The 12,365-nt window shown below is 45.6% G+C and overlaps 1 protein-coding gene across 1 annotated transcript; it reads right to left on the minus strand.

The window, feature by feature from the left end:
- Positions 1-2,070: 2,070 nt before the first annotated feature.
- LOC136510877 (uncharacterized) lies at positions 2,071-4,424 on the minus strand. Its single transcript, XM_066505184.1, has 6 exons — positions 4,243-4,424; positions 3,993-4,142; positions 3,821-3,889; positions 3,281-3,448; positions 2,367-2,467; positions 2,071-2,280 (listed from the first exon to the last, which is right to left on the minus strand). Exons 1-6 carry the CDS (start codon positions 4,331-4,333, stop codon positions 2,071-2,073), a joined length of 789 nt encoding a protein of 262 aa, XP_066361281.1. The 5' UTR covers positions 4,334-4,424.
- Between the last annotated feature and the right edge of the window lie 7,941 nt (positions 4,425-12,365).

Raw genomic sequence — 12,365 nt, forward strand, 5'->3', positions numbered from 1 at the left:
AGTTGGGGCTACCACTTCGGTTCACCTCCAATGCTGCGGCGTCAACTCGCGCATCGACGCCAACAACGCTGAGGACTCTCGTGCCATGAAACGCCCTCGAGTCCCAAGGTGAGGCTCCCATCTCCCTCAGATTTGAATAGGAAGGCCCCTGTAAGTTGCGAGCGTTGGTTCTGTGATGTTTGATTTGGTTGCAATGAATCAAATCAAAGGGCTGTACTAGGTTAAAATGCCATGTAGATAAAAACTTATCTGCTACATGTAGATAGCTGTTAATTTCTAAAATGTGATATTTATTTATAACTTGAACCGGTAAAATGTGATAACTCTAAAATTACATAATATTGGGCTACTGGGTAGCCTACCAAAGCCAATGCATATAATGCCACTGACCTGTTGGTGCATGCTTATATGTGATGCAGACCTGTAAGTTTCAAATTCACACAGGGTTATTCATCCCCCTTTCTTGCTAAATGTTTGATCTAAACACCCTGTTGGGCCATATAATTCATATTTGAATTGGTGTCAGTAATAGATATTGTGTTATCTAATATGCTTTTTTCTTGATGTGCAGGGAGTGCTGCTGTCAGCAATGTAGACATCCTGTCCTTGAGGCAATGGATTGAATTAAAATGAGAAATGAACTGAGACTTCCTCAATGCAATTTAAATAGATTGTGTACATTAAACTGCATGTCGATGTTGTTTAAATAGATTTTTCTGAATAATATGACCATTCAGTTATGCTTAAGTTATTTATTCTGAAACGGTACAGTGTGTCGGTCATGCTCTCGACCGAGCGTGTGGCCTAGAGTCACCGCCGGTTTGGGTTAGGAGCATGAGGTTGCAGGTGTTGACCTAGAGGGCGGTGACCCATTTTCTCCTAGAGCGGTCAGCGGTCACAATGTGGTTGTTCTAACATTTTGATTTCGATAGGTCTTTTAGCTACTATTGTTCAGTGACCAACAAGGTATTCATTGTACTCCCTCCGTACTCGAATTTCCTGTCCTTCTACGCTCGGTGGTCGTTTTCAAATTTGCTGTCGTTCTGGTGTCGCGGGACGTTCATTTGACGTGAATGCCCTTGGTCAAGCGCCCCCTCGCGTCTAATCCGGCAACGCATTCATCACGGCATGCGCGGCTCCTCGTTACTCACTTGCCCGCATGCATTCATCACGGCATGCGCGGCTCCCACGATTACCTTCACCTCATTCGTCTTCCCTCTGCATGCTCGCCTCTCCCTCGCCTCCTTCGGCTCCGTCTGCACGCTCGCTGCTCCTCGCCGGCCGCCACAGTCTAGGGTTTAGGGTTTGGTGCCGTTCCTCGCCGCCACGGATGGCTCGGTCGCCTGCACGCACGCTCGCCGCTGGCCACGCGCTCGTCGGTAGATCGTATGCACGCTCGTCGCAGGATGTCGCGGCCTCGTCGGCGGCTCTGGGCTCGGCGGATGTGGCTGTCTCCGACGAGCTCGTGCCGGTTTCCAAGGAGCTCGCCTCGGAAGAGCTGTTCGCGGGCTCGGCGTCGGTGTTCGCGGACTCGGATGAGACGTTCGCGGACGTCGAAGAGGTGCTGGACTCCATCGAGGAGGTGATCACGGGCTCGGAGGAGGTGTTCGCGGACTCCGTCAAGGAGGTCGCGGCCTCCGTCGAGATGGTGCCGGACTCCGTCGAGCCTCCGTGTCCTCGCTGCAGCACGTTCCATGCCGGCGGCGTCTTCGGAGAGGAATGCTACCGAGCTCGCCGCGAAGCTCGCCGGTGTGCCCGTTGTGGGCTCTTACATGAAGACTATGATAGGACAGCAAAATGGTTCGACTACCTGGACAAGTTCGACTGTGAGATCTACATCCCAGATGCCTGCAAACTTCAAATGGATGGTAACACCATCATTCTGCCAGATCACGTCATCAACAAGTTGGACAAGATCAGAGATGCAAAGAAGTTGGAACATGCAAAGCTGAAACAAGATGCAAGCAAAGAACAGTAAGGTACATGTCTTTTTCTAATTTGCTACGAACATGCTTGCTGCCACTACAAGATCAGTAAAGTGCAAAAGCTAACTTGCTATTTCTAATGCTTTCAAGCAGGGAGATTTGCAATTGCTTCAGCTAGCAAGGAAGGTTCACAAGGGATTTGCAATGGCAGCCTATCTTCCCTCTCTAGTCTTTGTTTGTTCAAGTGAGGAATCTTTATATTGTTGCAACCTTTAATCTTCATCGCTTCCTTCAAAACAGTTTGTAGTGTTACAAATATCCTGTTTGCTCTCCATGGACTGTACTCCAAGAATGCCTGCAAGAAATGTGTGCAAGAAATTAGATCTTTCATTGTCTTAGAATCTTTATTGTATTGAAACAAACAAATGGATGATCATTTACCTGCTGCACTACCGGAATTAGATCTTTCATTGTCTTAGCATTTTTGCTGTATTGAATAGCTTGGATAGCTCGAAAGAAACCCAAATCTAGAATATTAAAATCTGGAGAATTGGGTGGTTGACATATAAGCCGAATGTCAAACCCATCTTGCTTAGCAATCTCACAAAATTGAGGATCATCCACTTTTAAATGAGAAGGAGCATTGTCTTGTTGTATGAAAATTGACTTGTGAACATCTTCTCTTGGCCACTTGGCTCTAATTGTAGGCAACACTCTATTTATCATGAAATCTCTTATCACCTCCCTTGTGATTGATTGAATTGGTTTGATTACTTGCTCTCCACGTAGACGATTGTGACTTCGTCTAATAGCTTGTTCAAAAGTGACTAGTGGAAAGCAACCTATTTTGCCATCAAACACACATTCTCCATCTCTAAATCTTGGCCGAGCAACTACACACAAGAACATGATCCTAGGGATGTAGTTCTTGTTTTTGCAAGTGCGATGTGGTTCATCTTCCTCGGGTAGCAAGTAGTACCTCTCCGATTTTTGATGGAGATAGAACCACTTCTCATCAATAAACACAAAGTCAAACAAATCCTTGAACTTTGGATCATCAAGCAAACCTTGGTCAATCATGTCAATGCACCACTTCAACCTAGTCTTCTTGTTAGCATCAGTGAGATAAGGTTTAATGCTACTAGAGTGGCGCCTAAGCAAACCCTTTTTCAAATACCTTTGAATCCTAGCTTTGCTAATACCAAGTCTACTAGACAAATCTTGTATGGTCATTCTTTGTTGGAGAGGAATGGCCCTCAACCTTTCCAAATCAAGAGGGATTGCTTTACGGCCACATCTACCTTTCTTTAGATTAGGAACCTTGACCGGAATGTTTTGACGAAGTTGGTTTTTACCTTGCTTCCATATGCGCTGAACTGTTCGAATATGTACTCCAAATTGATCACCAACAATTCTTGTATCGTGCTTGCCTAGTTTCCCATTCTTGCTTCTCATCAATAGTGCTTGGTACACTTGTTGTCTTGTATGATCAGAATAGTCATGCTTCGGTTGGTTTACTTGTTCTAGCAATAGGAAAAAAACAAGCATTTTAATAGTCATGGCATGATCTAAATATAGGGGGGGAAAACAAGCATTCTAATAGTAATATATTATCACTGCACGATCTAAATATAGGGGGAAAACAAGCATTCTAATAGTAATAAGTTATCACTGCATGATCTAAATATAGGGGGGAAAAACAAGCATTCCAAGAGTAATAAGTTATCACGGCATGATCTAAATATAGGGGAAAAAAACAAGCATTCTAATAGTAATAAGTAGTCACGGCATAATCTAAATATAGGGGGGGGGGGGGAAAGAAGCATTGTAATAGTAATAAGTAGTCACGGCATAATCTAAATATAGGGAAAATAATAAAATATAGCCATGCTTACCAGCGGGGTTATGTAAATAATCAAAATCTACAGCTCCAAATTCATCTAGTGGCAAGTTCAAGTCAATTCCTGTCCAAAAGTAAAAGAAAATGCTAAGAATGGACATAATGTTGCCATGCTCCAACGGAGGCTCCACCGGAAACAATTCATGTCCAAAAAGAAAAGAACATACCGTTGCCATGCTCCAACGGAGGCTCGTTGAGATCAAAAAAAGCGTCACCGTCATCATCTTCATGCTCTGCGAGATGAAACTCAGTGTTGCCGTCGTCATCTTCATGCTCTGCGAGATGAAACTCAGTGTTGCCGTCGTCATCTTCAAGCTCTGTGACATGAAACCGTTGCTGTCGTTGAGATCCCACGGCAGGTTGCCATCGTGCACAAAGCAACAACAAAGCAAAATGGAACTAATAATAGATGGTTACCGTTGTCGTCGTTGAGATCCCACGGCAGGTTGCCGTTCTCTTCATCTTCTACACGAATGTTGAGATCGAAGCCAGAGAAGTAATCAGCCATCCTCTTCTGCAGACAGACGTGGAAGGAGAACAGCTAGTCCATGGCGGCGTAGTAGCAGCAAGCAAGGTAGGGAAGCAAGGCAGGGAAAGCAATGGAGTACTAGTAGCTGCCTGGTTAAATAGGAAGGGGTATATGAACAGACGCACGATGCCAGCAACGAAAAAAAAAGCGCCAAATTGAAAGCTTTAGCGCGCATGGCCAAAACGAGGGCGCGCACGGCCAAACCCGCTGAACGCACGGCCAAAATCGACCGCTAGCAAGCGCCATGCAATGGAACAGTGCCATGCAAAATGGCTTGGCAATCAAAAAAAAAGAGTGACTGTAGGAATCAAACCGTAGACCACTTGCCTCGGGCCGCGGAGATCACACCACTCGGGCTACACCAGGCTGTTGTCAAGGAAACAACCGCAGTGCTATTTAATAGGGGCAAAGCAGGAAAACTAACCCCTACTTAATGACTTCTTGGTTACCGTAATCCTGTCCCAAACGTCAGCTAATTCGAGTACGGAGGGAGTATGCAATTGAGATAGCTTATACTTCCTCCGGGCAGGTTTGTAAGGCGTGAACGAGCTTTTTCGATTGGCGAGTTTGTTAGGTGCAAGTTTAGTTAGGGCAGTCCCAACGGTGCATTGATGATGGTTTCTATCCTCATTAAATGATTTGCCACGTAAGTAAAATGCTGACATGGCAACGTAATTAATGAAGAAAGAGAGCAAAAATCATAGAAATGGTTTCTTCATGAAGAAATCAGGTCTACTCTTGACCCAATGCACCAAGAAACCATGAAATCGTCATTGGGAAGAAACCACTAGTTTCTAGGGAGCTCGTGTCGCACTCTCATTGGAGGAAGAAGATAGAGTTGGGAGAGAGAAAGAGAAAATAATTATTACTCATAGAAACCATGAGTTGAAAAGTAGTATTTTTTTTATGCGATATCCTATGTTATAGAAACTACTGGTTTTTTTCATTGGGACTGCCCTTACCAATGCGTTTTTATGTTTGGCATTTAAGCCGCATGATGGAAGCCAGATTAGGGCAGTTCCAATGAAAGAAACTAGTAGTTTCTATAACATAGGATACCACACCAAAAAAGTACTGCTTTCCAACCCATGGTTTCTATGAGTAATAATTATTTTCTCTTTCTCTCTCCCAACTCTATCTTCTTCCTCCAATGGGAGTGCGACACGAGCTCCCTAGAAACTGATGGTTTCTCCCCAATGGCGATTTCATGGTTTCTTGGTGCATTGGGTCAAGAGTAGACCTGATTTCTTCATGAAGAAACCATTTCTATGGTTTTTACTCTTTTTCTTCATTAATTACGTTGCCATGTCAGCGTTTTACCTACGTGGCAAGTCATTTAATGAGGATAGAAACTATCATCAATACACCATTGGGACTGCCTTTAAAAAGCTTAATTTTTTCATGTAGACAGTCATTCAATTCTTTTGCATGCACCACTCGTTTGCGTGCATGTGTGAGGCGAGTTAATATGAGGCTGCAATATCCAAGGACGCATGCATGCAGATTTGAGAACTTAGAGCTAGAGTTAATCTAGCCTTAGTATATGGAGCGGAGGCCATTACGTCTTAGGGTAATCGACCTATTAATTTACGAGGACGCTACATATAGAAATTACAGTCTCAATAGATAGTTTCCATATAACAATTTTTGTATCCAATCAAATATCTTCTCTCCACCTTCTACCAATCATATCTCTTTATGTATTGGTTCTTGTTAGACATGGTTTCTTATCTAAGAAACCATTTCCTCCTCTCTCTCTCTCTCTCTCTCTTCTTTAATTAGAGTGTCATGTCATCTTTTTGCTCAGTTGGCACCACAATTAATGAAGATAGAAAACATCTAGTTTCATGGTTAGGAGTGCCCTTAGGCCAGTCTCAGTGGGGATTTCATGGCCCTGTTACCAATGCATCCATATTTTGGAAATAGTGCAGAAGAGTTTTATCCCTATGAAACTCTCTCTACTCCCATGAAACTCTTATCATCTCTCTCTTCATCAATACGGTGCCACATCAGCCTATTTAATGCCCATAAAACTCTGATGAAACCCCATTGAGACTGGCCTTAGAAACCTACCCTGAGGGAGTATTTTCAAAATTGAACATGCTCTTCCCTTGCTTACAATCTCCATTAGCGTCAGTTATTGCATGGAAGTGGCACTTTGATACAAAAGTCACTTAAGTTGGTGGTAAGAGAGTTGAAACAAAAAACTGCAATCTCAGTTTTGGACAGGCTTATTTGTGATAGAGAAGATTTCGTGGTGGCGGAGCTCCATCTCGATGTGGATATGCTTGAAGACGTGGATGCACCTCTGGAAGCACAGCTCTTCAGGCTCTGCTCGAGCAGTGAAAGAATTGCTGCAGGTGGTGACGAGTGGGAGGTTAAGCACACAAGATCCCGTGGGGGTAAGACTAAGTTTGGTGAATTAGGGGTGTTTGATCTCTCCTCCTGAAATATTAAATATAGACTAATTACAAAACTAATTGCACAGCTTGCGACTAATTTACGAGACGAATCTTTTAAGCCTAATTAGTCTATGATTTGACAATGTAATGCTAGATTAATTAGGCTTAATAAATTCGTCTCGTGGAGTACCGATAGATTCTATAATTTGTTTTTTTATTAGTATCTAAACATCCCATGCGACATCCTCATATGACACATCCTAAATTTTAGTCACCGGATCCGAACACCCCTTACCTCTGCTGGTGGGAAGCTAGCATGGTTATCCCTTACGGCAGTTACCTGTGTTGGGTTGATTACTCAAGGGGTGTCATTTTCTGTGACGTTAATCACCCTTCCCCTGACCTCCAGTACGTCTCCTTGCCGGTGGATCGCATTCCTTTTGGCTATCCTGACCCATTCAGCAGAGGATGGCCGCAGGCGTCCCGGGCTGTGTGCGTTACCAAGAATGAAACATTGAAGTTTGTCCCGCAGCGATGGCATGCTATCTGGCGAGAGTGAGCCTGGTTCCAGTTTCACAATCACCTTCTCGACGCTGCACGGTGACTACGATGATATGCGGTGGGTGACAGATACCACAATTCAAGCTGCTAACCTCTGGGATATGGAGGGTTATGATGATCAGCTTCCACGCGTTGTGCCGCAATTCCCTCTGGTGAGCATGGATGATCCCAACATCATATATTTTGTATTGAAGGAGAGGCGCACAGTTTCTAGTGCAAAGGCATGGTGGTTGCTCTTAACATAGATAGCAGCAAGGTTTTATGGTATAAAGATATCAAAGCCATCCCTTCTGATGAGGACACTGAAATGGCCCCTGGCAACATCTTCTGCAATTTGCCTTCTCTTCCTACTGAGTTCACCAAGCATCTGCAGAAGGCTGCCGTAAGGTAATTTGGTGATCACTGGTTACACATATAAAACAGTTATTTTGTTCTTCCTTCCTATTTAATAGAGAGAAGTAATTGGTCTTGTGCACCCTGCCCTGGTTGGTAAATTGTTTATCTACCTTTCTAGTTCTAATATTTCTTGATGTGATGAAACTAAGTATGATCATCCATACTTTAAGTGCTAATGAATAATAATGTCTTTCGCGGCCTGTCTAGATTGGAGTGTTTGTTATCCAAATCAATAGGATTTAATACAAACTTGAATGAAATCTCACATCTTGCCTAGCCACTTCAGTGTTTTTGTTTCTCTGGTCTGCTCATAACATGAAATTCCTGTGTTCCTCTGTTTTCTGTTTAGCATTGTCATGTGGAAAGGAAACGCTAAATTCAATATACATGTATAAGCTCTTAGTACTATTCAAAGATGTGTGCAAACTTAATTTTATGATTACATTACATACTTATACTACTACAACAATAGCTGAACAAAGCCTTCGTTAGTCTTATCTATGGGATCCTGTCTCTTACAGTATGTTTGGATTAAGTGATAGGGGAGTGGGATATGGATTGGGATAGGTGACAGAGTAATGTTAACACTTCATTTTTTTTTCTTTTGATTTGACGGAGGAGCAGAGTTATCCCAATTTTACCTTTCCATCCCACACTGCAGACTTATTGATTGATGAACCTCTTACATCTGTTTTGCAAATTAGTTGGAAAATGCAAAATGCATCTTCTGTCTCATTTTGCAAAAATGTTATTAATAATCATCTAGTTAGCTTTGTAATAAGCAATCAGCATTGTAGGAATAACATTCTGCCCATATATTTTGTTTCTAAATTACTTTTAGATTGGCCAACAACTCATCAAACAAACTCTAGAAACATGTACTTCCATGTTTATGCCCTTATCTAAGGAAAAATTTCTACTGCAGTAGATTATAGAAGCTTGCTGGTGGAGTCGGACACGAGCGCATGTGTTTAATATAATTATATTCTAAATTTGGTTGAATTTGTTTGTCCTAGCTAATGAACTCGTAAAGAGGAAAAACACACGTAAATGAAGATTTAAGTTTTAAAATCTTTAACTAATAATCTAGCTAATGATTTCAGCTACTATAATACAAATTTAGTACAATCAAATGTACTATCATAATATAAATAAATAGTTTAAAGTATATTTTACGAGACTGTGTCATGTGAAGCTGTGCCTTATAAAAGAAAACAGAGATAGCAGGAGATAAAATTAATACTATTGAATCCAAACTAGCGTGGCTTGTTTGCAAATTATATATATCGCTAATAATAATATCTGGACGATACTAACACCCATTTCGATACGTATTTTGATGGCACACACGCGCAGATTGAGTTGCCTCCAGATTCCTTCACGCCGACGAGGATGGCATCACGTCCCCGTGGGCCGTGGGCCGTGGGCCGCGGGTCGTGGCAGCATGTGCGCAATGATCTCACCTGGCCCTCGCGCTTCGCATGCCGCAGCGATAGAGATGGATCTGGACTATTGACTAGAGGAGTGCTAACTGATTAGATTATCCGTAGTGGCTAATCGAGTATTCATCGGCGGCGGCAGCACAAAAGCTGATTGCATTCCAATTTCCATCAAATCTCGCCACCCCGGGGGAGAGGATTAGCCGATTTTAGGACTTGGGACTCAAACAAAACAACAGCGCTAAATGGAACAAGGCAGAAGCAGCGGCAACGCAATCCAATGCGTCACGAGGTTCGGGCAGGACCATCACGTGTCGGTGGTCTCTAGTGGTCACACGGCACAAAACAACAGGTGCATGTGAAGTCACTGGCAGATCAGGCGTCCACACGGCACTGACTGCACCCAGGGCTGTAACCGCCGCGATATTCATTACTACGAGCCTGTTCCACCGCGATATTCATCTTATCTGCTCACCACCGCAGGCGCAAGCGCACAGCCGCACAACACGTGACACGTCCTCAGTTTTTCCTTGCCTCGTCCCACGCCGGACCTGCACAGTCGGCCTCCGCGGCTCCATCGCCGGCGACCAAGCGCAGCAGCCCGCCAAGGGCCACGCCAGGGTGCCCCGCCTCGCCCGGCCCGCGCCGACTCCAAGGGGCCGCAGCATGCCGGCCGCGCCAGGGGGCTCCGCCTCGTGCGGCCCCGCGCTGCCTCCAAGGGGCCGCCTCGCTGCTGGTGGCCGCGCCGCACACCGCCCCCGCCCACCACACCGGATCCGGCCGGTCCGTGCCCACAGCGATGTCGCTCTGTGCCCACGCGAAGGAAGAAGGCAGGGGCATCTACGGCCAAATACGCCATGGTCCCACGCGCGCCTGACAAGGAGCCGGTGGAAGCTCGATTTTTTTGCTCTCATCGACCGCAATTGCACAAGAGAGCGCATCGATCCGGGGCTCCTTCGTCGGAGCACCTCTCTCTCTCTACCCGTTTGACAGTGGGAGCTAAAAAAAACAGCTCCAGGAGCTGGTTCAGAATCCCTACAAAGGGGCTCTACGAGTACTCCTGCCACTCCTCTACAGACCTTCCGCTCCAATGCAATGCAGTGGCTCCCATGCGTTGCTTTTATGTTTCCTTTCATACGAGTAGCATCAAACAAACAAAACACTTCATTTAGCATTCTCAAAAAAAAACTTCATTTAGCGGTAGAAGTACATCTTTGAATTATCACACTCTGTAACTAGTACTGTAACTGTAATAGTAGTAGCTTCCAATTAGCTACTCCACCTAACACTATCACTTTAGTGCATCATTACCGATAGTTTATATATAGACATGAGACATATAAATGAAATGCAGTTCGGCGTTTGATCCATCTTAATGCACTTAGAGCAACTCTAGCAGGGTCCCTACTTGAACTCTCATAGTTAAATAGAGGCTTAGGTCAAAAATCCAACTCAAACAGGACCCCTACTAAGGACCCCGAATTTATGGGGGCACCAAAATCCACCCCAGGGCCAACAAATCTGTTGGGTCACCTTTAGGCCCCCATCCGGTAGTTGCTGCGGTTTCCTCCCCCGCGCTCGCACAGAAACTCCTCTGCACTGGTGTCGGTGTTTTCGGACCACTGACGAGTAAATTTGTATTTGCGTGTCTGGCTCGGATGGTGTGCTCGGAGGACATAAGGGTTTATACTGGTTCGGGCAGAACGTCCCTATGTTCAGTTCGTTACTGCTCGTGTTATCGGCTTTTGGTTTGCAGTAGGGGTTACAAACAGGCGAGAGAGGGAGATGATCCCAGATCTCTGGTGGAAGGAGTGAACGGGTGCTGAGAGCTCGCTTGCCGCTCAGCCGTGTGCTTGTGTCGTGCTCTTGTGTCCAGATCCCCCTTTCATTGGGCGTCCTTCCCCTTTTATAGGTGAAGGGAAAACGTGGGTTACAGAGAAGGAAAAGGAGAAGAACGAGAGAGAAGAATGCTTGCAGGGTTGCCGGGTCTTTCTTCTCCTTCATACGGGTCCTGCCGATCCTGTAGATGTTAACAGGGACGGCTTCATGTCGCGGCCCTGTTCGTCACTGGCGCCATGCGCAGGCGTCATCTGCCGGTCATTGCGTTCCACTCCGTCCTGGCGGACGTCGTGGTGAACTAACACGCCTGTCAGCGTCTGTATGAGGATTAGATAGAACAGCACCGGCACGCCCGACATTGTTCTTGATATGAATCCCCGAGTATGGCCCATCATGGCCACGGGTTACATCGAGGTGTGCCAGCCTCTTCCATAGCGTCAGAGTTTTGATCCAGGCCCATACGTTTGGACCTAGAGTGGTTGGCAGCGGTATGGGTCCCCGTCGGTCAAGACAGAACCCGTGTCCTCGAGGTCAGGTGAGACAGAGCCCGCACCTAAGGGGTCAGGCGAGACCAAGCCCACGACCTCGAGGTTGGGCAAGACGGAGCCCGCGGCCTCGAGGTCGGACAAGACGGAGCCCGTGGTGTTGGGCAAGACAGAGCCCGCGTCCTTGGGGTCGGGCGAGATAGAGCCCGCACCCAAGGGGTCAGGCGAGACAGAGCCCGTGGCCTTGGGGTCAGGCGAGACCTTTTAATACATCTCGAGCCATCCGGGGAAGTCAGCGTGGACGCTAACTTCCTTGCTTTGGGTATCCCTAATATCGATATCCGACAGTAGCCCCCGAGCCTGCGGAGGAGTAGAATACTCCTTTGGACACATTCGGTCCCTCTCTCCAATCCTGCATCGGGCTATATCACTTTGACCTAACGCTGAATAGAAACTCGTCAGTGTCCAGTCAGTCCACTGAGCCAGAGTCCGGTCACTTTCACTTAGCCGCTCACCTCGGGTTCAAATATTGGACGCGTCTAGTCCTGATTCCAGACGCGTCCGGTCACTTCTATCTGACTTCCCCAAGACTGGATAAAATACCAGACGGGTCCGGTCCCAATTTTGAACGTGTCCAGTCACTCTGTGACCAGCGTGACTAACTCATTTTCAACTCTATCTTCTTTACCCTTGCTCAAATGTGCCAACCACCAAGTGTATCACCTTGTGAACATGTGTTAGCATATTTTCACAAATATTTTCAAGGGTGTTAGCACTCCACTAGATCCTAAATGCATATGCAATGAGTTAGAGCATCTAGTGTGAAAGGTCCTTGTTTGGTTTTGGTAATTGAGTGACAACTTAGGTGGACTAATTGTGTTTATGTGAG

Source organism: Miscanthus floridulus, chromosome 16, assembly GCF_019320115.1.
Source record: "Miscanthus floridulus cultivar M001 chromosome 16, ASM1932011v1, whole genome shotgun sequence".
NCBI classification, from domain to species: domain Eukaryota; kingdom Viridiplantae; phylum Streptophyta; class Magnoliopsida; order Poales; family Poaceae; genus Miscanthus; species Miscanthus floridulus.